The sequence below is a fragment of the Mustela nivalis genome (assembly GCF_964662115.1).
Source record: "Mustela nivalis genome assembly, chromosome: 8".
Classification (NCBI taxonomy): domain Eukaryota; kingdom Metazoa; phylum Chordata; class Mammalia; order Carnivora; family Mustelidae; genus Mustela; species Mustela nivalis.
Genome location: NC_139027.1, coordinates 36,590,797 through 36,617,192, shown reverse-complemented (window position 1 = coordinate 36,617,192; position 26,396 = coordinate 36,590,797). Strand labels below are relative to the sequence as shown.

Sequence of the window (26,396 nt, the reverse complement as noted above, 5' to 3'; positions counted from 1 at the left end):
GAGGACACTGATGATGAGCACTGCATGGTATACGGAAGTGATGAATCTCTAAATTCTACTCCTAAAACTAGTATTACACTATATATTAACTGGAATTTAAATAAAAAACAAAAGATAAAACAAACTTTATTTGTTACCATTTTTAGTGCTCCTAAAAAAAATTGGGAGACTTGGAACCACAGACCTCAGCTATGGGCTTGTGAGAGAGACAGAGACTGGAATGGGGTGGTCAAGTTCATCTGGGAGTCTACTAACAGTAATGCAAGTATCAGCCAACAGATTTGAGGCATTTTTCCTTATTTCTTTTTCCCAACAGTTTAATGAAGCAAAGCCAGGATATACTAGTTTTCTCAGTCTAGCTCCATCTGCCTTATCATTACTAAGAGACACCTAAAGCCAGACTCAAGAATTATCTTAGTAAAGTTTAACATCAAAGAGCATGTATTCACAAGTGAATACAAGGTCATCTACTACCAGCACCATTTATAGTGCCCAAAGAATGAAACTGCCCAAATACGCCCCAGCAGGGAACAATACGTCCAAACAATGAAATACTGTACACAGAAAAACAGCCACTGGATTTTAGAGGTTAGTATGGAAAAAGAATGTAAACTATCTCCATAAATTATATTTATTACACGTGGAAATGGCATTTTGGCTTTATTACATTGAATAAAATATAGCATATGAACATTATTTCTAAGATATGGAAGCAACCTAAATCTCCATCAAGAGAGGAACAAAGAGGGGCGCCTGCATGGCTCAGTCAGCTGAGTGTCTGCCTTCAGGTCAGGTCATGATCCTGAGGTCCAGAATCGAGTCCCATATTGGGCTCCCTGTTTGGCAGAGAGCCTGCTTCTCCCCCACCCCCAACTCCCCATTGCTGGTGCTTTCTCTCACTCTCTCAAATAAATAAGTAAAATCTTAAAAAAAAGATGAATAAAGAAAACATGCCATACATACAATGGAATATTATTCAGCTCTAAAAAAGGAAATCCTGCCATGTGCAACATGGATAAACCTCAAGGCCATTACACTAAGTAAAATAAGCCTGTCACAGAACCACAAATACTGCATGATCCCACTTATATGAGGGATCTGAAAGAGTCAGACTAGAATGATGGCTACCAGGAGCTGGTGGGGGGGAAACAGGGAGTTGGTGTCGAGTGGGTGTACAGCTCCATCACTCCAAAATGAGTGAGCTCTGCCTCTAGTTAACAATATTCTACTGTACACCTAAACATGTGTTAAGAGGGTAGATGTCAAATTCAGTGTTTTTTAACCAAGCGTGCGCGCGCACACGTGCACCCACACACACACACAAACCCAAAGGGCACAAGGAATCTTTTGGAGGTGGGGTTTCTTACCTCGATTGCGGTGATCATTTCACAGGTGTATGCATATGCTCAAACCCGTCTAATTGTACACGTTAAACATGCACAGTTTTGTTTAACAATTACACTTCAATAGAAGTACCTTTGGTTTTTACTTTAATGTGGATATAAGCAAATACAAAATGAAATATATGGCTTGCAATAGTATTTGTATTGGGTTGCTTTGTTCTAGATGGAGAAACATTTGATGGTCACTGCCCAGAGAAAGTAGGGTACAGGGACTCTGGGGTTGGAAAGACTTCCCTGTATACCCTTCGACTTATCCGTGTATCATTTTTTTTTCCGTGTATCATTTTTAAAGATGCTTGTGGAACTTTTGAACAAATATACTGCAAATCAGCTTCAGTAGTTATCCTGATGAGACTCAGAAATCCTGAATTCTTAGTTGCCCGGTCTTAGTGGAAAACCCGAACACCCCTGAGAAAAACTCCCGAGGAACTGAGTCATCTCTTTACTGAACCCAAGTTAGAGTTTGTTTTAATCCGATCGTTCTCCTAACCCGAAAGGTGCCATCAAGTTAAATGACATCCAGTTTCACCTTAATGTTCATGGCTGCCAGTTCAGCTACAAAATACCGGAAAACGTAAGGCACAGAAACAGTGTCGATGGTGTCACTTCGATCACATAACGTACAGTTGTATTTTCTGTTGCGCGTGGCGGACCAGGAAGGGGGTGGCTTCTCCAGCAGCGGAGATAGTAAACTGCCACACTTAACACACACGTGTGCTACCGAGCGATCCGAACAGTTGAAGAGGCGGTCATGCAGGAGAAAAGATGTACCATGAGCTAAAAGAGCATCCCGCTCCATTTCCCCAAAACGGATTCCACCCTGGACATTCCTTCCCCCAATAGGCTGATTGGTGACTTTGTCTCTGGCTCCCGTGGTCCTAACCTGGAACTTGTCTGAGACCATGTGGCGCAAACGCTGGTAATAAACCACACCTATGAAAATGTCTGCTTCTAGTTCTAGTCCACTGATGCCGCTGTACAACCTCTCGGTGCCATAGAAGTTGTAGCCACCGGCTTTTAACAGCTCCCCGAAGTACTCCAAGGCCGAGTTCTCCTCTGAAAAGGTAAAGGGTGTCGCATCATGGCAGAGACCGTGCAGGGCAGCGGACTTCCCTGCCATACTTTCAATTAACATCCCGATGGTCATGCGGGATGGAAAACCGTGAGGATTGAACAGAATGTCTGGAACCATCCCACTCTCGGTGAACGGCATGTCCTCTACTGGCCACAGCCTGCTCAGGATGCCCTTCTGCCCGTGGCGACTGGCGAATTTGTCTCCAATTGTCGGGTTCCGAGGGACTCTCATCGTAATGCAGATACACTTGAACTTCCCATTGCCGGTGTCATTACTACACACTTTGATGTTATCCACGATGCAATTTTCTTTACTCCTGGGAAAAAAAGCAGACGGAAGTCTAACTATTCTCTTTACGCTGACAAAGACACCTCTAAGTTGTTTTTTTTTTTTTTTAAAGATTTTATTTATTTATTTGACAGAGATCACAAGTAGGCAGAGAGGCAGTCAGAGAGAGAGGAGGAAGCAGGCTCCCTGCTGAGCAGAGAGCCCGATGCGGGGCTCAATCCCAGGACCCTGGGATCATGACCTGAGTCGAAGGCAGAGGCTTTAACCCACTGAGCCACCCAGGCGCCCCAAGACACCTCTAAGTTTTAATTGACATAATTAGTGCTTCATAAAGGATATCTGCACAACTTATTCTCACATCTCTTCTCCAGCACAAAGAGAGCTGGTATCCCTAAAAACACTTGTGAACAGGGCTGCTGATTCCGTTCGCTACGGAACTCTGCTCACCCGAAAGAACAGCAACAGAGACTACCTACAAAGACCTACAGCTGAAACCATTTCATAGATGTAAAATAAGCTAAACATTTTTAATTTTAGCAAGAGGCATCATGAACTTGACATTTTTAGCTAGGAAAATCCCTAACTACATCCCGAGAGAGATGATTATGTTTGAATAGCCTATTTTTAAAAGAAGTCGCAGGCAACTTGTCAAATCCTAACACACTGGCAAGAGAAGCAGAAAAACAAAGGCCGAATAGCACACACCAAACTTTATCTCATTTAAGAAATGCCAATTCAGGGGCGCCTGGGTGGCTCAGTGGGTTAAAGCCTCTGCCTTTGGCTCAGTTCATGATCTCAGGGTCCTGGGATTGAGACCCGCATCAGGCTCTCTGCTCAGTGGAGAGCCTGCCTCCCCCTCCCCCTCTGCCTACTTGTGATCTCTCTCTCTCTCCCCCCGTCAAATAAATAAATAAATAAATCTTTAAAAAAAAAAAAAGAAAGAAAGAAAGAAAGAAAGAAAGAAAAGAAATGCCAATTCAGTTATCTTCTCCAAAATTCACCTCTTACAAGGTAAATTTCACTGACCTCAGCAACTTCAGGGAGAAACAGCCTTTTAAAAATAGCACTGGGTACCCAAACTTACTTATAGTACATCACAAAGCTTTCTCCGGTGTTGAGGTTCAGGTAGCCATAATACGGGTCTCCATACTGTAGCTGGGCTCCGATGAACGGCAAGCCATCGTCATCTAACTTTTGCAGAATCCGCGGGTCACCAGGTTTGACTCCAAACACCAGACTATCATCTCCTTGTTTAATTTTCTCAGATAGATCTATGAATTCAGACTTGTAGACACTTCCATGGGCAAAGCCTCGTTCCCAGGAGGCCTTATTCACGATCTATGAGATCAAAGAATTGTTAATTTAAGACACTGAGGCCAAATGGGGATTTTACAATAAAAATGGTTAGAATGAAAATACATGGTTTAGGATAACTGGCATTCTATTTAAAAAACTCCAGGGATGCCTGGGTGGCTCAATCAGTTAAGCGTCTGCTTTTGGCTCAGGTCATGATCCCAGGGTCCTGGGATCAAGTCCTGCATCAGGCTCCTTACTCAGTAGGGAGACTGCTTCTCTCTCTGCCTCTGCCTGCTACTCTGCCTGCTTGTGTGCTCTCTCTTTCTCTCTGACAAATAAATAAATATTAAAAAAATAAAATAAAATAAAAACTCCAGATTTTCTGGAACACCTATGTGGCTCAGTCAGTTAAGTATCTGCCTTCGGCTCAGGCGTGATCCCAGGGTCCTGGGATCAAGCCCCACATCGGGCAGGGAGCCTGCTTCTCCCTCTCCCTTTGCCCCTCCCCCTGCTTGTGCCCTCTCGCTCAAATAAATAAAATCTTAAACAAAACAAAACACATTTTCCAAGCCACCTACACTATGGCTTAAAACCTAATCATGCATAAATATAAAAGGTTGATATTCCCAAGACTATACTCATTCAACACCTTATACTATGTACTCAAATATGCACCATGCATGCATATCTGAATATTTAGTGAATATCCCTTAGGGCTTGCCACTTTCATGGAGACTAGCAATTCATCATTTAACAGAACACTCATGCACCAGGATGTAGAAACACAGTAAACAAAAAAGTTAAAAAATAAAAGGAATGGAATGACATCTCCTGGGAGAACTTACCATGGCATCTTCCATATCGTAGCCAGTGTAAGAAATAACAGCAACGATGGCATTTGTCCCAATTGGATAGTTATCCATGTCATAATAATCATACATGTATGGTCTCACTAAAGGGCTTTGTGGAGTCTGAAGACGATACAGTTTATTATCTGATCGAGCTTGGTAAGTGAGAAGTGGAAAGCCCATGGTTTGCTTCCCTACAAAGGGGGGGAAAAAACTTTAGCATCTTTTTTCCCCCTGATTATAAAGGTCATATATAAAATTAGAGGGGTGCCTGGGTGGCTCAGTCAGTTAAGCATCTGCCTTCAGCTCAGGTCATGATCTCGGGAATCCTGGGATCAAGCCCTGCGTCAGACTCTCTGCTCAGTGGGGTGTCTGCTTCTCTCTCTGCCTCTCACTCCACTCTTGTTCTCTGCCTCACTCTCTCGCTCAAACAAATAAAATATTTTAAAAAATAAAATAAAACAGGAAACAACAAAACATTCATCATGGGGGAATGAATAAATTAATCGTGGTGGTTCTGCTCACTATAGACTAACACACAGCATGAAAATGAAGCAGAACCACATGTAGCTGCATAACCAGACCATGAAGACAACACTGAGGGGGAAAAAGCACAGAATGACAGTTAATATTATAGGATTTATGTATATTTGTAACACATCCCAGACGATTCCATACCTAGTTTATGAATACATGTATGATGAAGAAAAGCATAAAAAGGGATAATAAAGGATATATATAATATAAGGTATTACTAGTGGGGGAAGAGAAGGGGTGAAAACGGTATAGTAACTTATCTGCTTTCTTACACAGAGCAAAATGTCAGTATTTGTTAATTATTTCATAATTATATTTTTAATTATAATTATAATTATTTATAATTACATTATAAGTCAGTATTTGTTAATTCCCAGGTAGGAAAGTAAGACTTCTTTCTACTTTATATTATAGAGAATCAATTTGAAACAATAAGATTTTTAAGACTATATGACACTTTCTCTGTCTCTCTCTCTCTTTGGAATTTTAAAATACAGAAAAGGAGACTTCTGGCTTCCAGTAATAGAAGGGTACTCCTACAAGACCACCCTCCACATATAAGATCCAGAACAATACAAAACAAAAACACCATACGGGCACACACACACACACACACACACACACACACACACAACCTGAAAGCACTGGAGAGTAACCAGAAGCAGTGAGGAACTGGAAAAGAATATACACTCGGATGAAAAAAATGGGACTGAGTAAACTACTAACGTTTTTCAGGTTTTAATGTTTTTGTTTTGGCCTGGCTGTCCAGTCACCAAAGCGGCTATAACCCAAAGAGAAACCTACCGTTTTACTGGCTTAAAGAGCCAAGGAATAGAGTTCAGAATACAATGGCAACTGGAAAGTCAGGGGGGAAGTTTTAGAAAGGGAAGAAACATAAAGGGAGGGCCTTAGACTCTATGTATAAACTGAGTCCAGATCTCAGTGGGCTGAGCTGTGCATGCATGGGACAGATCTAAGAAGCCCACCTAAGGCTAGAAGAACATACAACTGCTATGTTCAGCTATCTATCAGTTAAATCTAAAAACCAATCCTCTTCAAAGGAATGTAATAGAACCCAGTCTTTTTTTTTTCTTTTTTTTAAAGATTTTAACTACCTATTTGACAGACAGTGATCACAAGTAGGCAGAGAGGCAGGCAGAGAGAGAGGAAGAAGCAGGCTCCCGGCTGAGCAGAGGGCCCAATGTGGGGCTCGATCCTAGGACCCTGAGATCATGACCCGAGCCAAAGGCAGAGGCCTTAACCACTGAGCCACCAAGGCACCCCTAGAACCCATCATTTACAACATTCCCGATATGATCTGATAGTTCTAGAAATATAAAGAAACAGGAAAACAGAACCCATGGCTCAAGAAAAAAAAAAATGTAATCAATGGAGAGTGATCCCGAGGTGACCCAATGTTGGAATTAGCGGGGCACCTGGGTGGCTCTGGTCATGATCCCGAGGTCCTGGGATCGAGCCTCAATCAGGCTCCCTGCAGCAGGGCATCTGCTTCTCCCTCTCCCTAAAAAATACAATAATAAATCTTAAAAAGAAAAAAAAAAAGGATGTTGTAGTTAGCAGATAATGATTTTTAAAGACTTGTTACAACTATGCTCAAAAACAAAGGAAAACAATTCACAAAGAAAACAATCTCTGAGAAAACAGAAACTATAAAAAATAAATGGAAACAAAGGGCTGAAACATTAAATATCCGAAATAGAATAAAAAGTCAGTGAGGATAATGATAGATCAGTAAAAATGATCCAATCTGGGGGCGCCTGGGTTGCTCAGTTGGTTAAGCGTCTGTCTTTGGCTCAGGTCATGATCCCAGGGTCCTGGGATCAAGCCCCGCTTCGGGCTCCTTGCTCAACAGGGAGCCTGCTTCTAGCTCTCCCTCTGTTGTTCTCCCTGCTCGTATTCTCTCTCTGTCAAATAAATAAATAAAATCTTTAAAAAAAAAAAAAAAAATCCAGTCTGAAGATAAAGAAAAAAAAAAAGACTGGGGGAAAAAAAAAGAAAAGAACATGGGGCGCCTGAGTGGCTCAGCGGGTTGAAGCCTCTGCTTTCGGCTCAGGTCATGATCCCAGGGTCCTGGGATGGAGCCTCACATCGGGCTCTCTGCTCAGCAGGGAGCCTGCTTCCTCCTCTCTCTCTGCCTGCCTCGCTGTCTACTTGTGATCTCTGTCAAATAAATAAATAAATAAACTCTTTAAAAAAAAGAAAAGAACAGAGACCCCATGGCTTATAGGGCAATATCAAAAGGTTTAACATAGATGACACATATACTGAAATCTCAGAGGAGGTGTGAGAGAATAGGGCAGAAGCAGGGTTTCTAGAAATAATGGCAGAAAAGTACAAATTTGATGACATCTTTTATTTTTATTTTTTTTTTTTAAAGATTTTATTTATTTATTTGTCAGAGAGAGAGCAAGCGAGAGCGAGCACAGGCAGACAGAGTGGAAGGCAGAGTCAGAGGGAGAAGCAGGCTCCCTGCGGAGCAAGGAGCCCGATGTGGGACTCGATCCCAGGACGCTGGGATCATGACCTGAGCTGAAGGCAGCTACTTAACCAACTGAGCCACCCAGGCGTCCCTGATGACATCTTTTAAAACAGATTTTAGAAGACCAGTAAACCCCAAGCACAAAGACCATCATATATGGGCATATCACAATCAGCTACCAATGAGATATGAAGAGAAAATCTTACAGACAGGAGAAAAGAACACATTACATACAAGCAAACAATGACACGTACAACCACTGACTTCTAACACAAATGACAAAGACCAAGAAGAGACCCAGTAAAATCTCTTAAGTGCTGAAAAACTGTAACTGTTCAACCAGAATTGTACATCCAGTTCCAGGTAAAGATCAAATATAGACATTTCCAGAGGAACAAAAACTAAGAGGATTTGTAGCCAGCAACCTAACCTACAAAAATAAGCACTAAAGGACGGCTTCCAGGCTCAAGGGATACGACACTCAGTGGAAACCGGAATCACTGGGTGGGCAGGCAGGGCGTTGGCAGTGGTGAGATATGGGAAAAACGACGGCTTGGGTTCTTCAAAAATCCAATCACAGGATCTCAGACAAATCCAAATCGACAAACATTCCACAAAATGACCTTTCTGTTCAAAAACATCAGTGTCAGAGATGACAAAGGCTAAGGATCTAATTTAAATGACTAAAGAGGGGCGCCTGGGTGGCTCAGTTGGTTAAGCGACTGCCTTCGGCTCAGGTCATGATCCTGGAGTCCTGGGATCAAGTCCCACATCAGACTCCCTGCTCAGTAGGGAGTCTGCTTCTCCTGCTGATCTCTCTCCTCTCGTGCTTGCTCTCTCTCTCTCAAATAAATAAATAAATAATCATTTAAAAATAAATAAATAAATAAATGATTAAAGAGATTCAACAACTAGGGGGGTGCCTGGGTGGCTCAGTGGGTTAAAGCCCCTGCCTTTGGCTCAGGTCATGATCCCGGGGTCCTGGGATCGAGTCCCGCATCGGGCTCTCTGCTCAGCAGTAAGCCTGCTTCCTCCTCTCTCTCTGTGCCTGCCTCTCTGCCTGCTTGTGATCTCTCTCTGTCAACTAAATAAATAAAATCTTAAAAAAAATAAAAATAAAAAAAATTTAAAAAAAGAGATTCAACAACTAAATGCTACGTGTGATTGAGGACTAGTGCTACATAGAAAAAAATCTGCCATAAACCATGTTTTTGGGAAGATACGTCAAAATCTGAGTAAAGACTATAAAGCAGTATAATGACATCAATGGTACACTTCCTGATGTTAATCTTTGCCCCGTAATACGCAAGGGGACATCCTTACTGATAGGAAATGCACAATGAAATTCTTCAGAGTGAAGGGGCATCGGTCTGCAGCTTACCTCCAAATGGAAAACGGTACACATGGGACAACATGTTAACAGAATCTACATAAAGGGCTTATGGGAGTTCTTTGTGCCGTGCTTGCAACACTTCGCTGAGTTTGAAATGGTTTCACAATGAAAAAGTTACAAGCGCCTTTCTTTGTGAATACCACCACTCTCCACTCCATCTTACCCATCTGGCACTGGTACATGTTCCGGGGACTCTGGTTGTGATCGGAGAAAGGGATGAAGTTGGCGATCACACTCAGCAGGCTGTGGGGGAAGAGCTCCTGGTGAGTGGTAACACCCGCCAAAACCTCATCCTCAAAGATGGCAATGTTCATGAAGATCTGGAAAAGAGGAAGGACAAGGAAGTTCAAGGCAGAGTACCTGACGGCTAACCTATTAACTCTCCCTCTCTCTCAGAGTGTGGCACTCAAACACTGGAATCGAAAACCTTCCCCACTGAGCATCATGAACACTGATGGGATCCACTGGGAAGCATAGGGAAGCTTCGGGTCAGAAAAACTGTTTGCCTGACACTTTTCATTCTAAATCCGCCCTGGTCCAACTGTAAAGGAGGAGAACAAAGATACTTTGAAGCAGCACAAAGCTCACAGTTTTGCAACTGCAAAGGTGTAGGTAAATACTTTAAGTCTGATGGAATGTTCCCACCTCAGCACCTGAGGCAGAGCCAGGTGCCAAGGAGCGGGGCAGGATGGGCAGGCAGGTGATGTGACCACTAATCCTCTCTCACAATGAGAGGTCACAAAGGAGGCAGAAGGTAAGTTCTGGTTTTCTTGCAAATGCCCAATCATTACTAAACAATGACAGCACTTTATAAAAAGTTTTGTTTTTGTTGTTTTTTTTTTTGTTGTTGTTATTTTGAGAGAGAGAGAGAGAGCACACAAGCAGGGGGAGGGGCAGAGAGAGAGAGAATCTGAAGCTGACTTCCATTGAACATGGAAGCCTGACATAGGGGTCGATCCCAAGACCTGATCAAGAGTGGGACTGAGCCACCCAAGAGCCCTGATAACACTTTTAATAAAATAGTGGTTAGGGGCGCCTTCGCTCAGGTCATGATTTCATGGTCTTGAGATTGAGCCCCATGTCGGGCTCCCTGCTCAGTGGAAAGCCTGCTTCTCCCTCTCCCTCTGCTGCTCCCCATGCTTGTGTTCTCTCTCAAATAAATAAATAAAATCTTCATAAAAAATTAAAAAAAAAACACAGTGGTTATTGTTTCCTGAAGTTGTACACTACACGAGCACATACAGGTACCAATCACAATGTTCTACGTACCTGCTCCATAGTTCCAATTAGTTCTTCTTTGCCTAATTCCAAGTTCTGCACGGGACGCACCAGTCTACAAGGAGTGGTAAACAGGAACAATCCTGGGTACAGACTTGGTTTTCCTGTCATGGGGATAAGGGCCACTTCCATCCAGGGAGGAATTCTTTTTTCTCTCAACACCTGTTTTCAACAAAAACAAAGTTCAATTAAGGAGCGACGTGTTTTATACTATCTCCTGCCACCCAGGAGGTGGGCAGAATGGGGAATGAGGTCAAATATAAACAGCAGTATGAGGAAATTAGTTATGCCAGTAACTTCCTAGTGCCCTGCCAGTCTCATCACCGCACAGAATGCCACTCACCCAGTATCCAGAGCTGGCAAAAGCCCTACTTTCGGGGGTGGGGGTGGGGCGCAGCCTTACTATGTGACAAACTGGTAATGGGGAAGACTCAGGGAAAGGTAAACCAAGAAGGTGTGTGTGAACGAACACACTAAGCAAAAGTTTGTCCTCTGATGTCCAGAGTATAGTACGTTACTGGTTTTATTTTAAACCTGTTATTCAATGGGGGTGCCTGGGCGGCTCAGTCTCAGGGTCCTGGGATCAAGCCCTGCATCACGCTGCCTGCTCAGCGGGGAGCCTGCTTCTCCCTCTCCCACTCCCCTTGCCTTGTGTTCCCTCTCTCGCTGTATCTCTTTCTGTCAAATAAATAAAATCTTTAAAACAAAACAAAACAAAAACCTATAAACTGTACTCAATGAAAAGGCCCTTCTACCTGGAATTTAAAAAACAACAAAACTTTCACTGATCAACTCCTGGGTAAATATGAACCCACATTACAGAAATGTGAAAAAATAATGAAACCTATATATCAGAACTTAAGGGCGGTCACAGCTAATTAAGTCATCAAAAAAAAATAGATGGGTTAAAATCTTAATGCAAAAGCTAAAAAAAAAAGCCAACAGAGACACACAAAAACACACAAACTCCCTACAAGTTAACAAAGATAGAACCTGCAATTAATGAGGTATAGCATGAAAAAGATTCAAAACAACAAATCAAAATTCTTGGTTCTTAAAAAGAAAAAAAAAAAAAAACCCTCACTTAAACTAAACAAGAAGAAAAGGGGACACAAACACACAAATGTGCTGAGTAGGAAATATCAACAGGAAAAAAACATTAAAACTAAATTTTAAAATCATGGGTATACTCTGCATACCTATAAGAAATCAAGATGAAATGGATAAAATGCAATTTACCAAAACAGACCTCAAGAGAGGTAGAAAACCTTTTAAAAGATGATCAATTTCCATATTAGAAATAAAGGTATCCAGAAACTACCCCCAAAGAAAGCACTTGCCAGACGGTTTCAGAGGGGAATTCTAGCAGACTTAGACCCAGATAACCCAATGCTCCACAAACTGTTCCAGGGCACTGAAAACAAAGGAAAACTTTTTTTTTTTTTAAGATTTTATTTATTCATTTGACAGACAGAGATCACAAGTAGGCAGAGAGGCAGGCAGAGAGAGAGAGAGAGGAGGAAACAGGCTCCCTGCTGAGCAGAGAGCCCGATGCGGGACTCGATCCCAGGACCCTGAGATCATGACCCGAGCCGAAGGCAGCGGCTTAACCCACTGAGCTACCCAGGCGCCCCAAAGGAAAACTTTCTAATTCTTTTTATAAAGCAGATACTCATGTCAATGAAGAAAAAAATCCACCAAGACCAAGTGAGATTTATTCCAGGAATTTAGGATTCATTATTCATCACTATGACTAGAGAATGATGATTATTAGGGAATAAATTAATATAATACACCCAGTACACACCTAAGGGAAAATATTAGATTTGTCCCCAAACAGACCCAAGAACGAAGCACGGAATTACCGTATGATCCAATGGTTCCGATGGGAGGCAGACACCCAAAAGTTCTAAAAGCAAGGATTTGAAAAGGTACTTGGACACCCGGGTTCACAGCGGCTGTATTCACAACAGCCAAACAGTGGAAGCAACCCAAGCGTCCACCAATGAATGAATGGCTCAACAAAATGTGGTATATACAACGGGATACTCTTCTGTTTAAAAAAGGAATGTGGGGGTGCCTGGGTGGCTCAGTCATTAAGCTTCTGCCTTCGGCTCAGGTCAAGATCCTAGGATCCTGGGATTGAGCCTCACATCAGGCTCCCTGCTCATCGGGGAGACTGCTTCTCCCTCTCCCACTCCCCTTGCTTGTGCTCCCTCTCTCACTGTGTCTTCTCTATCAAATAAATAAATAAAATCTTAAAAAAAAAAAGAAAAGAAAAGGCTTAGAGAAGCTTCTACTTTAAAAAAAATAAATAAATAAAATAAAATAGGAATGCGATTCTGACCCATGCTACAACATGGATGAACTTGGAAAACATTATGCCAAGTGCAATAAGCCAGACACGAAGGGACAAATATTGTATGATTCCACTAACATGAGGTACCTAGTAAAGTCAAAGTTCACGAAGAAAAGTGGAAGAGCGGTCCCAGGAATCAGGGAAGGGGGAAATGGCGAGTTCCTGTGGAACGGACAGGGTTTCAGTCTGGGATGACGAAAACCTTCCGGAGATGGACAGGGTGATGGTTGCACAATAGTATGAATGTGCTTAATGGCACAGAACTTAAAATGGTTATAATGGTAAATTTTATTATGTAAATTTATAAACAAAACCAAAGGACAGGGACTTCTGGAGAGGGTGGAAACGGATCCAGTTTGAGCATCAAAATGAGCAGCAGCAATGGAATACTCATGAAATGAAACAAGCATCTTATAAATCAATGCTGATGTGAATAAATAAATAAATGGAGAAGGGAAAACTCTGCTTACAGAACAGCAACTCATAAATGCCGAAGGAACAATAGAGTTAAGAAACCATCTGGCAGCCATCACAGTAGTAACAAACTCAGCAAAGAATTCTCAATAGAAGAGTAGTTTTTTTGTTTTTTTGTTTTAAGATTTTATTCACTCACTTGACAGAGAGACAGCAAAAGAGGGAACACAAGCAGGGGGAGTGGGAGAGGAAGAAGCAGGTCCCTCGCGGAGCAGGGAGCCCGACATGGGGCTCGATCCCAGGACCCAGGGATCATAACCCAAGACGAAGGCAGACACTTAATTGACTGAGCCACCCAGATGCCCCAGAATAGTAATAATTCTGCAAAGAAGTCACCAGTTCGTGGGGGAGACTCTAATGAGGGCATGGGCTTTCATGTAGCTTCCAAATCTCTCTCCACAAGTTACTAATTACACAGAAACTGGTAACGATGCAGCGGGTCAACCTAGAGACTACAACCTGAGAGTGATCATAATTAACATAGCTTCGGGACAGGCCAGCCTCATGTGCCTCTTGAAAGCATATCCTGAATCACATCATCAGAAAGTTCCATGCCCACATAAATTAAAGAATATCGAATAACTGGCCTGTAGGTTTTGTTTTGTTTTTTTAAAGTTAAGACCTGAAATGCTGAGGGACTGTTCCAGAGTAAAGGAGATGAAAGCAACATGGTAACTATATGTAATACATGCTGCCCGGGGCCCAGCCCAGGATGGCGAAAACAACACCATAAAGGACCTGACTGAGACAACTGGGATCATCTGAGTTTCAGGGGCACATTCCACTACCCTGATGCTAAAAAGTGTACAGTGGGGCGCCTGGGCGGCTCAGTGGGCTTAGTGTCTGCCTTTGGCTCAGGTCATGATCTCAGGGTCCTGGGATCGAGCCCCGCGTTGGGCTCTCTGCTCAGTGCGGAGCCTGCTTCCCTCTCTCTGCCTGCCTCTCTCTGCCTCCTTGATCTCTCTGTCAAATAAATAAATAAAATCTTTTTTAAAAAATGCGTGCTATGATTAGTAAGGAGAGAAACTCCTTGTTCTGAGAAAGAATGCTCTGCAATTTTTGTGGAAAAGGCGTCTTATCTGTCTACCACCCTCAAATGGTTCAGAAGAAAAAACTATGTACCTGTTTATAAAGAGCGTACAAATGGATAAACCACGTAAAACATAACAACTGGTGGAACCAGGGAATGGGTACATGGGAGCTCTTCCTGCTGTTCAAACATCTTTACATTTACAATTATACCAAAGTAAAACAATTTTAAAAACTAAAAAACCAAAACTAAACCAAATAGACCAGAGCACAAACTACAACCCATTCTGTTGCCAAAGAACAATTCTTTAATGCTCATCATCTCGTAACAATACTCTCGTTAGGAACATTCCAAGTAAGTTAGTTAAAAGATGTCATTCTGGGACACCTGGTGGCTCAGTTGGTTAAGCAGCTGCCTTCGGCTCAGGTCATGATCCCAGCGTCCTGGGATCGAGTCCCACATCGGGCTCCTTGCTCAGCAGGGAGCCTGCTTCTCCCTCTGCCTCTGCCTGCCATTCTGTCTGCCTGTGCTCACTCTCTCCCTCTCTCTCTGTGATAAATAAATAAAATCTTTAAAAAAAAATATTAAAAAAAAAAAATAATAATAAAAAAAAAAAGATGTCATTCTATTTGATTTTTTAAAAATATACTTTCAAGATCCAGAAGCCAACAGGACATGACTTGTATCTTGCCTATCTTTAATATTACTTGAAATACAAAGAAGCTACTTTGAGGCCCCCTATAGGCCACTAGTATTTATAAAACAAGAAAAGTTAAAATTTGTTAGAGTAGGGCCTCAAGGAAACTACCAAAAAAAATGCTTTCAGGTCAAAGTATCTGTCACTGACCCCAACCTACGAGGCCAGCACAAGACAAGACTCTGTGACTACAGGGGATGTACGGGCACCTTTGTATCATTTTTTTTTTAAGATTTTTATTTATTTGTTTGACACAGAGAGAGAGAGATCACAAGTAGGCAGAAAGAGAGGGGAAGCAGGCTCCCCGCCGAGCAGAGAGCCCGATGCCGGACTCGATCCCAGGACCCTGAGATCATGACCATGACTGGAGCCTAAAGCAAAGGCTTAACCCACTGAGCCACCCAGGCATTTTAGGAATTAGCTTCTGATCTCCAGACCCTCTGACCACTCTGGACAGTCCTGCGGCTACCTCAACAATGAGAAAAAGACTGACAATGAAGATCAAGACATAGAATAATTCACCAAGAGGCAAGATCACCTTATAATGTCGGAGCGAATCTGCAATGCTAGGAGCGAGTTCCTTATCCACCCAGCCGAGCATGACGCCATCCAGCAGGACAGGGTAGCACTCGCTGTACGGTCGGTGTGGAGTTCCGTCAACTGGAGTGACCCCTGGTGAAACAAACACACAGAATGCTCACGTCAGAATGCTTTTTTCCTACAGCCAGAAGTCCCTCCAGGTGGGCTCAGCAACCGCTTCATCATTTTAGACAGCTAGTCATCTTGTCTCTAAACCACATTTTTTTATTGCTTTAGTGTTTCTAAGTCACTGCAGCAAGGACACATGAGCAGCTAGTGACTCTGTCTGGGGGGAGAGCAGCTGGGGGACAAGGGTGTATGTATACCTTCTATATTTTGAGCTGAACCATGGAAACAGATGAACTTTTCCCCCAAAGCCTAATTGACCCTCATTATTTGTGGATTCCACACTTGTGAATTTGTCTACTTGTTAAAATGTATTTGCTTTGTGGGCGTTCCAGGACATTCAGCCAAAGCAGAGAGAGCAGCCAGAGGATCCCCGGGAACAAAGACTATGTCTCTGATGGTACAGACTAGATTACTCCTTTTCAACTGTCTTCCTGAAAAATGACAGGGTTCCATACTTAGAGATGTAGTGGTCAAGAAATCAGATGCACAGAGAGTGACCCAAAACCTTATTTCTGATATTCAATACTGAATGCTGCTTTATTTCAAATGCTTTGACATCTTTTTTTGGTTGGGGGTTGGGGAGGGGTGTGTGTGTGTGTGTGTGTGTGTGTGAGAGAGAGAGAGAACAAAACCATATTTAATTCCTCCTTCACTCATTTAAAACAAAAAAAATGTACCTGTCCTACAAAGAGCCAAGAGATCAGACCAACTCCAGCATAGAAGAAGAAACAATTCTTACAGGAATTCTCTGCTCAGCCTCCAAAGAAGCAAACCTTAAAACCCACATACCCAAACGAGACGGCTTCTGGCCACACCCCACATACCCAAGCTGCACAGCAGAGCGGGAACAGATGCCGTATACGCAAACTGTGTAACGACCTCGCACACAGCAGTCAAGTGGTTCATGAGGCCGCAGGGCTCCCCGTCTGGGGTGTGCACAGGACACAGGAAGCCCCAGGACTCCGGCAGCAGCCTGCGTACCGTGGTGGTCCTCATCTTGGCAAAATCGGCCCCTCTGTGCACACAGCGGAAATGGGAGAGATAGCGTACGAAGTTCAGCTTATCAGCCACAACACAAAGGCCAGAATCTTGCAGGAAGCCAAGACCTTCATAAAACAAAAATCATTCAGAAACAGGCTCAACTTAAAAACACAAGTCTTGGGGCACCTGGGTGGCTCAGTGGGTTAAAAAGCCTCTGCCTTCAGCTCAGATCATGATCCCAGAGTCCTGGGTTCGAACCCCGCATCAGGCTCTCTGCTCAGTGGGGAGCCTGCTTCCTGCTTTCCTTCCTCTCTCTCTGCATGCCTCTCTGCCTACTTGTGATCTCTGTCTGTCAAATAAACAAAAAAACTAAAAAAGAAATTAAATTAAATTAAAATAAAATAAAAACACAAGTCTCTTTTGATTTGAGGCTCTGAGGACAAGCACCTCAGGGCACGGTATAAATTACACGGTGAGTTATTAGATAGTTTATTAGCTCTCCTGAATGGGAGGAGTTTACAAAAAAAGGCAGTAAAACCCCCCAGACTTCCAAATTATATCAGTCTCCTGGTTCTCTCTCTCCTCTATGACTACCTCCTTAGGGGGAAATGTTAAATGAATATGAAATAGCAAGTAACTAAATGGGACCCATCATTGAGGCCGGGAGAATGTGTAAGAAGTTGTTATCCTTAAGAACAATCTGCACTGGGGGTGCCTAGGTGGCTCAGTGGGTTAAAGCCTCTGCCTTCGGCTCAGGTCATGATCTCAGGGTCCTGGGATCGAGCCCCACATCAGGCTCTCTGCTCAGCGGGGACGCTGCTTCCCTCTTTCCCTCTGCCTGCCTCTCTGTCAAATAAATAAATAAAATCTTCAAAAAAAAAAAAAAAAACCTGCATTAGTAAAAAAAAACAACCCACAAAAAACAAAACCAGCATATTTCTGGGTTCTCAATGACCACATAAGTCTTCCAGACCTTTCTAAAGCACCTGGTTTAGGGACAGGAACACATCTACAACCCTCTCAGACTATCTGTCCTGGTGACTGCTCCTCACAGATCTACGCTGTCTTTAGTATTCTGGAAAGAGCCACAGAGATGCACGTTACAGCGAGAAGTAGATTTAAGCTTCACGGATGCCTTGTCTCAAGTCCTTCAGACCGAAACACATTTGTCAAATTTACAACATGAAATCGGTCTTTACTGAAAGGGACAAGATCACTTTCAAAAAGAACCTCTCTTAGCAATATATAAATCTACACTGAGCAAACGCAGTGCAACTAAAACAAAGCCAATCCATTTAGTTTTACCTGTTTTAGAACGCAGATTTCCAGTAGCAAGAAGATACTCAAACGGCTTTGTAAGGTCTGTTCCCAGATTAAAAATCTTCATCAAATTTTCAGTGTTTATGGACACATTTGTCTTCTGAGCCCTCTTGTCTAGAGCTATTTTAATAGATACTAACCAAGATTCCATTTTTTCCTGAAATAAAATTTAAGCCATTACATTCAAATTATTCACGTTTTTTATTTACTCCCATGTAATCTGTACGTTTGCAACAAAGGCCCACTAATTTATACATTTGGCATGGAAAATGGCCTATAAACCTGAAAACCATGCACTATTATAGGTCAGGCATTCTTTTTTTTTTTTTTTTTTAAGATTTTATATATTTATTTGACAGAGAGAGAGAAATCACAAGTAGGCAGAGAGGCAGGCAGAGAGAGAGGAGGAAGAAGGCTCTCTGATGAGCAGAGAGCCTGATGCAGGGGTTGATCGATCCCAGGACCCTGAGACCATGACCTGAGCTGAAGGCAGAGGCTTAACCCGCTGAGCCACCCAGGCGTCCCAGGTCAGGCATTATTAAGATAGAATCTACAAACGCCTGTAGATGAGAGTTTCTCCACCTCAGCACTACTGACATTTTGGCCGGATAGTTCTTCATGGTGAGGGGCCCAGCATGCGTGTAGGATGTCCAGCAGCGTCCCTGGCCCTAACCCACTGGAGGCCTGTAGCATCATCTCCCAAGCCGTGACAACCAAAACTGTCTCTGGGCATCGTAAAATGTCCCCTGGAGTGGGGCAAAACTGCCAGTCAACACTCTCGACACTAGTGGTTTGCTCTGGCGTTAGAGTGTTTTTATTAAGATGCTTTTATCGGGGGCGCCTGGGTGGCTCCGTCAAATAAATAAAATTTAAAAAAAAAAAAAAACTTTAAAAAAAAGAAAAAAAGATGCTCTTATCGGAGGCGCCTGGGTGACTCATTAAATGTCTGCCTTCAGCTCAGGTCATGATCCCAGGGTCCTGGGATCAAGCCCCACATCGGACTCCCTACTCAGCAGGAAGCTCCTTCTTCTCTCCCACTCCACTGTTTGTGTTCCCTCTCTCGCTGTGTCTCTGTCAAATAAGTAAATAAAATATTTAAACAACCAAAAAAAAGGGCTTTTATCAAGCGGTGAGAACAGCTTCGACAGGGAAAAACAGGCAACAAAAACAAAGCTTTAAGACCAAGTAGCAGCCTGTTGTCCTACCAATTAAAACAACTAAAAGGAGGTCAAAGTCTCCAAATGACACCCAAAATACAAGATGGCTGACAAACTAGTAGGAAAGACTGTTTCTTCTCCCAGAAATCTGAAACACAATGGAAAATAGAAAAGAAAGAAAAGAGAGGAGAAAGGCAAGCGAGGATCAAGAGACATGGGGAGCAGCTCTGCAACCCAAGACAGGAGGAGACGGGGGGAATGAGGAGCTAACCTCGCTCCCTAGTCACACATTTGCTTCCTGTCACTTTGTCGTTAACTTGCTAAGTGAGCAAGCAGCATTTCTTGGGCACGTACTGTATGCTGGCCCTTGGCATATTTACTTAAGCCTCACAACAAACTTTTCCTCAAGAAGCAGTGCATCACAAGACCACTTGGGCCAAACGTATTTCAGTATTAAGAATTTTCCAGACTCTAGGGCACCTGGGTGGCTCAGTGGGTTAAACCTCTGCCTTCGGCTCAGGTCATGATCTCAGGGTCCTGGGATCAAGCCCTGCATTGGGCTCTCTGCTCAGCAGGGAGCCTGCTTCCCTCTCTCTGTGCCTGCCTCTCTGCCCACTTATGATCTCTGTCAAACAAATAAATAAAATCTTAAAAAAAAAAAAAAAAAAAAAAGAATATTCCAGACTCTAGAAAGGTAGCAGGCGCACAAACCTAACACCTCTGATAAAGACTGAGGCACTGAATTGTAATCAAACACAGTTCTACAGTAAAGCATACAAACTGTCACACTAAGTAGAATCAGTAAAAATTATAAATAGCCCCCTGCACTGCAGGTCAGTTTTTCCTGCCAAATTGCATTCTTTTAGGTTCTCGCACTTTTTGGGACTAGGTGTGAGTCCCCAGCTGACTGGGGACTTATATGTAAAGGCTGCACACGACAGAGCAAGAGAAGGCCAGAGAGGCCTCTCGGGAGCCTTCCTCAGAGGTCCACCAGCCTTCCTGCTAAAAGGTTGAGGCGTATGAGGCTGAGCAGACGGTGCTAAGGGCAGGGAAGGGAGACATCACAGAAGGTGAGGCACGGCGCCCACCTGATCTGTTCTCAAGTTCAGCAAGGGCAGCCCGGCACTCGCTCTTGCTCCCTCACAGTTGAGAAGCCCTAGCCCTCAGAACCAAGCACAGAAATGACAGACACTTCAATCTCTGCAGCAACACTCAGTGAAATGGCCAATGCAAGACTGTGATTCAGATTAGGTCACTGTCCTGTACCTTCCTGAAGATTCTTATTGTGTCCCACGTTCAGAGGTTTAGAAGCTTAAAACAAAAATGATGCAAAAGGAAATGATACATGGTTAGGCCAGTCACTCGGGGTCATTAATGTTACAACCAAGATCTGCTACTGTCTTCACTTAGCCACTAAGAAACATGAAGGACTTTTTTTTTTTAAAGATTTTATTTATTTATTTGACACAGAGAGAGACAGATCACAAGCAGGCAGAGAGGCAGGCAGAAAAGGCAGAGAGAGAGCAAGGAAGCAGGCTCCCCGCCGAGCAGAGAGCCCGATGGGAGACTCGATCCCAGGACCCTGAGACTATGACCTGAGCCGAAGGCAGAGGACTAACCCACTGAGCCACCCAGGCGCCCCATGAAGGACATTTCTGAATTTGGTATAAACTAAGATCTTTGATCAAGTCCCTTACTGCTCAGTAAACACAGAAAAAGAAAAGGCAGACTATGTAACACACCCAAACTAGAAATCATAACCACGCAGGAAACAATACTGCCGGAAACTGCCACAGTATTCCACGAGAAGGGCAGCTGGCCGGGGCGAGAGCAGCAGGCACTTACCTTCAGAAACATGAGGAAGAGCTGACCGGGCGTCAGGACTTCCTGATTCACTAAACTATCCGGACTGTCCTCCATGCACTCTCCTTTGGCTAATGCAAAGAGCTTCCGGGTCATGAGACAAAGCATATAAAACTTTTCCGTATTGGATTTCAGGTGGATACAGACGCACTGGCTGTCAAAAGAGAAAGCAAAGCTTTTTAAAAAACCATTTTGTTACTACTTGTTCTTGATGATCTACTGACCAAGGGGCCTGATTCCTCTTTACCTAGAAGAGCTTACTCGTTTTCAAAAAATTGTTTTTCATCTTCACTGGCAACATAAGCAAAAGGACAGCACATCATCACAAGGTCCAGAGCTGTGCTGGACAACACGGTGTGTAAATGGCCACTGGCCATTTACATTTAAATTAATTAAAATTATTTTTTAAATGATTTTATTTATTTATTTGACAGAGATCACAAGTAGGCAGAGAGGCAGGAAGGGGCGGGGGGGAAGCAGACTCCTTGCTGAGCAGAGAGCCCAATGTGGGGCTCAATCCCAGGACCCTGAGATCATGACCTGAGCTGAAGGTAGAGGCTTTAACCCACTGAGCCACCCCTGTGCCCCAAATTAATTAAAATTATTAAATAAACTTAAGAATTCAGTTTCTCAGTTGCACTGGCCAATCAAGAGCTCCTGATGGGTCTTGTGGCTACATACTGGATGGTGCTAAGAACTAGACAGTGGTTACAGAACCCAGAGTCCCTGCCTTGGGGAAACAAAGGGACGTCCTGCCTACAACTTTCAAATGTTGCACAAAGGAACAGGTTTGTCACATGCAGAGAAATTACGAAAGCAAATGTAGTCAAAATGATACCAAATAGTGAATGGAAGTGTCCACCATACTATTTTTGCAGCGATTCCAGAAATCCCAAGTTGTTTCAAAGTAAAAGTGTAAAAGTACAATAAAATAAAATGAAACTACCATAAAAGAAAAGGTGAGGATGGCCATGGAAACACAGGGCTAGCCCCTACTTCCTTAGACCAGAATCCTACCTGCAGGTTCATTATGAGTCCCAGATGACGCACCAGCATTAACTACAACCAATAAAAAGAACCACTGACACCTTCTGCCCCACGGAAAAAAAAAAAAAAAAAAAAAAAAAAACGCAGTTTAAGCAAAACCACACATACTTAAACAGAAACTCTGCAGCTTGTTCATTTGGACACCAGTCAGGAAGACTGAGCTTGACTCTGAAGCGTTCACCTAGATAGTTAAGAACCTGCTTTTGTGTGGAACAACCCTCTTCCATGACGATCCTTAACATCTGAGAAACGGAGTTCCTAAAGAAAGAGTCCTCCTCTTTGCCTTTCATGAGCTCCTGAAAAATCTGGTAATCGGAAAAGCTGACAAGCGCCTAGAAAAAAAAAAAAAGAAAAAAAAGAAAAGTTTTCTTTTGAATTACTCATAATAACTAAACCATTTTACCCGTTTAGTAACAATTCTCTATTTTTCTAATATCCAAGAAAAATTAACACTCCACTATGGGTGAATGGAAATGAACTCTCCGAGATAAGATTTTAAGTTGTTTCGGCATTAAACAGAGATTGATAAGACATTCTGCATCAGTGACGCAAAAGAATAAATGCCTAGACATTGTGACTTGCTGAGATGCTGTTATTCTAGATACAGCAGATAGGGCTCTCATTAGAGGCTATATGATAAGACGGCAAGAGGGCCCCAGTGAGCCTCGCCTTCTGGTATTCACAGCCTTATGCAGCCTCCTCCCAAACTAAGTCAGCAGTGGCCCGTGGGACCAAGACAATACAGTGGAAAGGTGGATGTGTGACTCTTAAGGACAGGTAGTAGAAGGGACTGCAGGTATAGCCTTGCTAACTCAGCCAGTCCAAAGGCCCATGCGGAGGAACTGGGACCTCCCACCAATAGCCCATAATGATGGGCCAGCTGTGAGCCACCACCCTGGATGTGGACCCTTTGCTCCTAGTCAAGCCTTTTAAATGACCACAGCCCCTACATTTCACTGCAACCTCCTGACATCCCAAGGCAGACGTGTCCCCCAGTCCCAGCCACTTCCAAGCTCCCGGCCACAGAAATAGTAAGAGGGAAATGTTTACAGATGGTTTAAGCCACCAAATTTTGGAGAATTTGTTATTGAGCAGTGCACAGCTGGTACAGCATGAATACCGCTAAGGAGACCCTATCCATCCATTCTGCACAGAACGTGACCCCCCAGTGAAGGTCTTCATAGCAAAAGAAATATATTCATGAAGTCACACCTTAAGTGCAAATCCCAAAGGAAGAAAAAATAGTTCTTTCCGATAAATAAAGTTCAACATAACCGTGCCATTTTCCAAGTAGTGAAGGTTCATATTGACTGCAGAATGTTCCTCCCTCACACAGTGCATTGAGACTCCTATTGAAATAAAGCAAGAAGTCAAAAACTCAGTAATATTGTAACTGCTTCTGTCGTTTTTTCTTCTGAATAATGTTTACCCTCTTAAATAAAATTTTTTGAAGATTTTATTTATTTATTTATTTGAGAGAGAGAAAGAGACCACAAGTAGGCAGAGCAGCAGGCAGAGAGAGGAGGGAAAGCAGGTTCCCTACTGAGCAGAGAGCCCGATGTGGGGATCGATCCCGGGACCTTGAGATCATGATCTGAGCCAAAGGCAGAGGCTTAACCCACTGAGCCACCCAGGCGCCCCTATCTACCCTCTTAAAAATAGAGCCAAATCATGAAGGTTGGCAAAGACTGGCAACCAAAAACGTCTCCATTGCCGAATGTCCACTAGGGTGCAAAACCTCCCTGGTTGAAAACCTCTTAGTAACCGAAGCTACAGAAATTTAATCCAACTCCAAAGTTTCTTTCCAGAGCAGGGTCCGTGTCTTATAACACGTTGTATCACTGGCACCCTGTGAAGCCTGATCACATAGCACTTTATATCCCTTATACCCTGTGGAATCCAATCAAGAGATGATGGCTTGATCAAAGAGTTCAAATGGAGAAAAGCAGAATTTTAGATTTTAAGTTTGTTTGCGTTAAGCAAAGATCACTGAGACACTCTGCATCAGTGATGCAAAAGGATAAATGACTAGACATTGTGACTTGCAGAGCTGCTGTTATTCTAGACCCAGTACGTCGGGCTATCATTAGAGGCTGATTTTTAGCTCAATTATTTAACTGCAGGGCTGCCCAAGAATGTAAAATGTTGTCTTAGAAGCCAGGCCTGGTCACAGAGAGTGCTCAGAGTCCAGGTGGCTGTCTGCCAGGGACCCCAAGAGGAATGCCATGGCAGCCTGCTCCAGGAGACTTCTGAGACCCATACTAACCTCTGGTAAAGTCAGGCCAACCTCCATCTTTGTAAGCAATACCATAAATACATGTGCTCTTTCAATGTGAAAAAAAGAACACATAATAGAAAGTAGGGTTTTTCACTATAAATTCTTAGCACAGAAATGCATACTAGAAAAACAAAACTTCTCCTTTTTTTTTTTTTTTAAGATTTTATTTATTTAACAGAGAGAGAGATCACAAGTAGGCAGAGAGGCAGGTAGAGAGAGGAGGAAGCAGGCTCCCCACCAAGCAGAGAGCCTGATGTGGGGCTTGATCCCAGGACCCCAAGATCATGATCTGAGCCAAAGGCAGAGGCCCAACCCACTGAGCCACCCAGACGCCCCAGAAAAACAAAACTTTTCTAAAAGAACATTCCAAAAGTCACTACAACTTACCATACTGAGTATAGCCAGGCCCTCTGGTTTTCCATTTTGGTCTGATCATTGCAATGGGGAAATTCCTCCGAGGCATAATCAACATTCGGATGACTTTTTCAATGCCATTTATTATAAAATAGCCTCCCATTTCCTGCCGAAGAGATGAATTATAATTTGTTAAACAAAGATACATTAATCGTAATGGACACTGGGAAGGGTATGCCCTATAGTGAGAGCTGTGAGTTGTGTAAAACTGATGATTCACAGACCTGTACCCCTGAAACAAGTAATACATTTTATGTTAATTTAAAAAAATAAGATACATTAGTTATAAACATGAAACTACCTGCCAGATATAGTGCCAGGTACACATGGAGGCGAAAGGGTCTACAGATCCCTTGGAAACTGTATGGAATCTGTTAGTGTGTGAACCAACAGTCTTCTCAAGTACATTAAAAAAAGGTTCTGGGGGGGCGCCTGGGTGGCTCAGTGGGTTAAGCCGCTGCCTTCGGCTCAGGTCATGATCTCAGGGTCCTGGGATCGAGTCCCGCATCGGGCTTTCTGCTCGGCAGGGAGCCTGCTTCCCTCTCTCTCTCTCTGCCTGCTTCTCTGTCTGCTGTGATCTCTGTCTGTCAAATAAACAAATACAATCTTTAAAAAAAAAAAAAAAAGGTTCTGGGGACCTGGGAGAAAAGTACGGAAGAAAATCAGGGTACTTTCTTCCACTGGACAGGCTCGACCTAACTTGCCCTTTTGTCCCCTAAAATGATTTGTCTTCATATGATATTTAAAAAACAAAACAAAAACAAAAAAACCTTACTGTAAAGAGATGAAAACAATAGCCATTTGCTTCCAGGCAAATAAGGTTTCCCAAATAAGTTTAAAAAAAAAACTTTGTACAAAAACTCTGGATGGGGCACCTGGGTGGCTCAGTTAAGCCTCTGCCTTCAGCTCAGGTCATGATCCCAGGGTCCTGGGATGGAGCCCTGAGTGGGGCTCTCTGCTCAGCAGGGAGCCTGCTTCCTCCTCTCTCTCTGCCTGCCTCTCTGCCTACTTGTGATCTCTGTCTGTTAAGTAAATAAATGAAATCTTAAAAAAACAAAACCCTCTGGAAACCAGAAATTCAGATTAGCTAAAGAGGAAACTATTTTTTCACAGTTCTAGTATCTCATTTCTGTAAAACAAACAAACAAACAAACAAAAAAAACAAATACTACTATAGTGGCAGCCCCACTCTGAAGCAGGTGTAAGCATGCTAGGAGTTCTATGTTACCATCCCATTTAATCCTCGTAATAACAAGAGGCACAGTTGTTATGCCCAGCAGAGGGAATGGAGGCTCAGGAAGATGGAATGTGCCCAAACCCACATAAGTGGTTAAGTGGAGCATCTGTATGTCAAACCCAGATCTGACACCATCACGCTCATCCCAGCACGTTACATGTTACAGTCTCCCCACTCCAGGCAGAGTCTGTGCTCCTGATCACTCCAACTCAA

The 26,396-nt window shown here is 43.1% G+C and overlaps 1 protein-coding gene across 1 annotated transcript in view; it reads right to left on the bottom strand.

The window, feature by feature from the left end:
• Nucleotides 1-1,473: 1,473 nt before the first annotated feature.
• POLR1B (RNA polymerase I subunit B) overlaps nucleotides 1,474-26,396 on the bottom strand; it is a 30,791-nt gene continuing 5,868 nt past the window's right edge. Inside the window, exons 4-15 of the mRNA XM_082743415.1 lie at nucleotides 24,920-25,052; nucleotides 23,467-23,603; nucleotides 22,363-22,586; nucleotides 21,190-21,361; nucleotides 18,173-18,344; nucleotides 16,711-16,992; nucleotides 15,717-15,850; nucleotides 10,610-10,780; nucleotides 9,504-9,660; nucleotides 4,908-5,104; nucleotides 3,851-4,104; nucleotides 1,474-2,794 (exon numbers count right to left, since the gene is read on the bottom strand). Coding sequence (XP_082599541.1) covers nucleotides 1,912-2,794; nucleotides 3,851-4,104; nucleotides 4,908-5,104; nucleotides 9,504-9,660; nucleotides 10,610-10,780; nucleotides 15,717-15,850; nucleotides 16,711-16,992; nucleotides 18,173-18,344; nucleotides 21,190-21,361; nucleotides 22,363-22,586; nucleotides 23,467-23,603; nucleotides 24,920-25,052 — 2,916 coding nt within the window. The 3' untranslated portion in view covers nucleotides 1,474-1,911. The remainder of the gene's footprint in view (nucleotides 2,795-3,850; nucleotides 4,105-4,907; nucleotides 5,105-9,503; nucleotides 9,661-10,609; nucleotides 10,781-15,716; nucleotides 15,851-16,710; nucleotides 16,993-18,172; nucleotides 18,345-21,189; nucleotides 21,362-22,362; nucleotides 22,587-23,466; nucleotides 23,604-24,919; nucleotides 25,053-26,396) is intronic.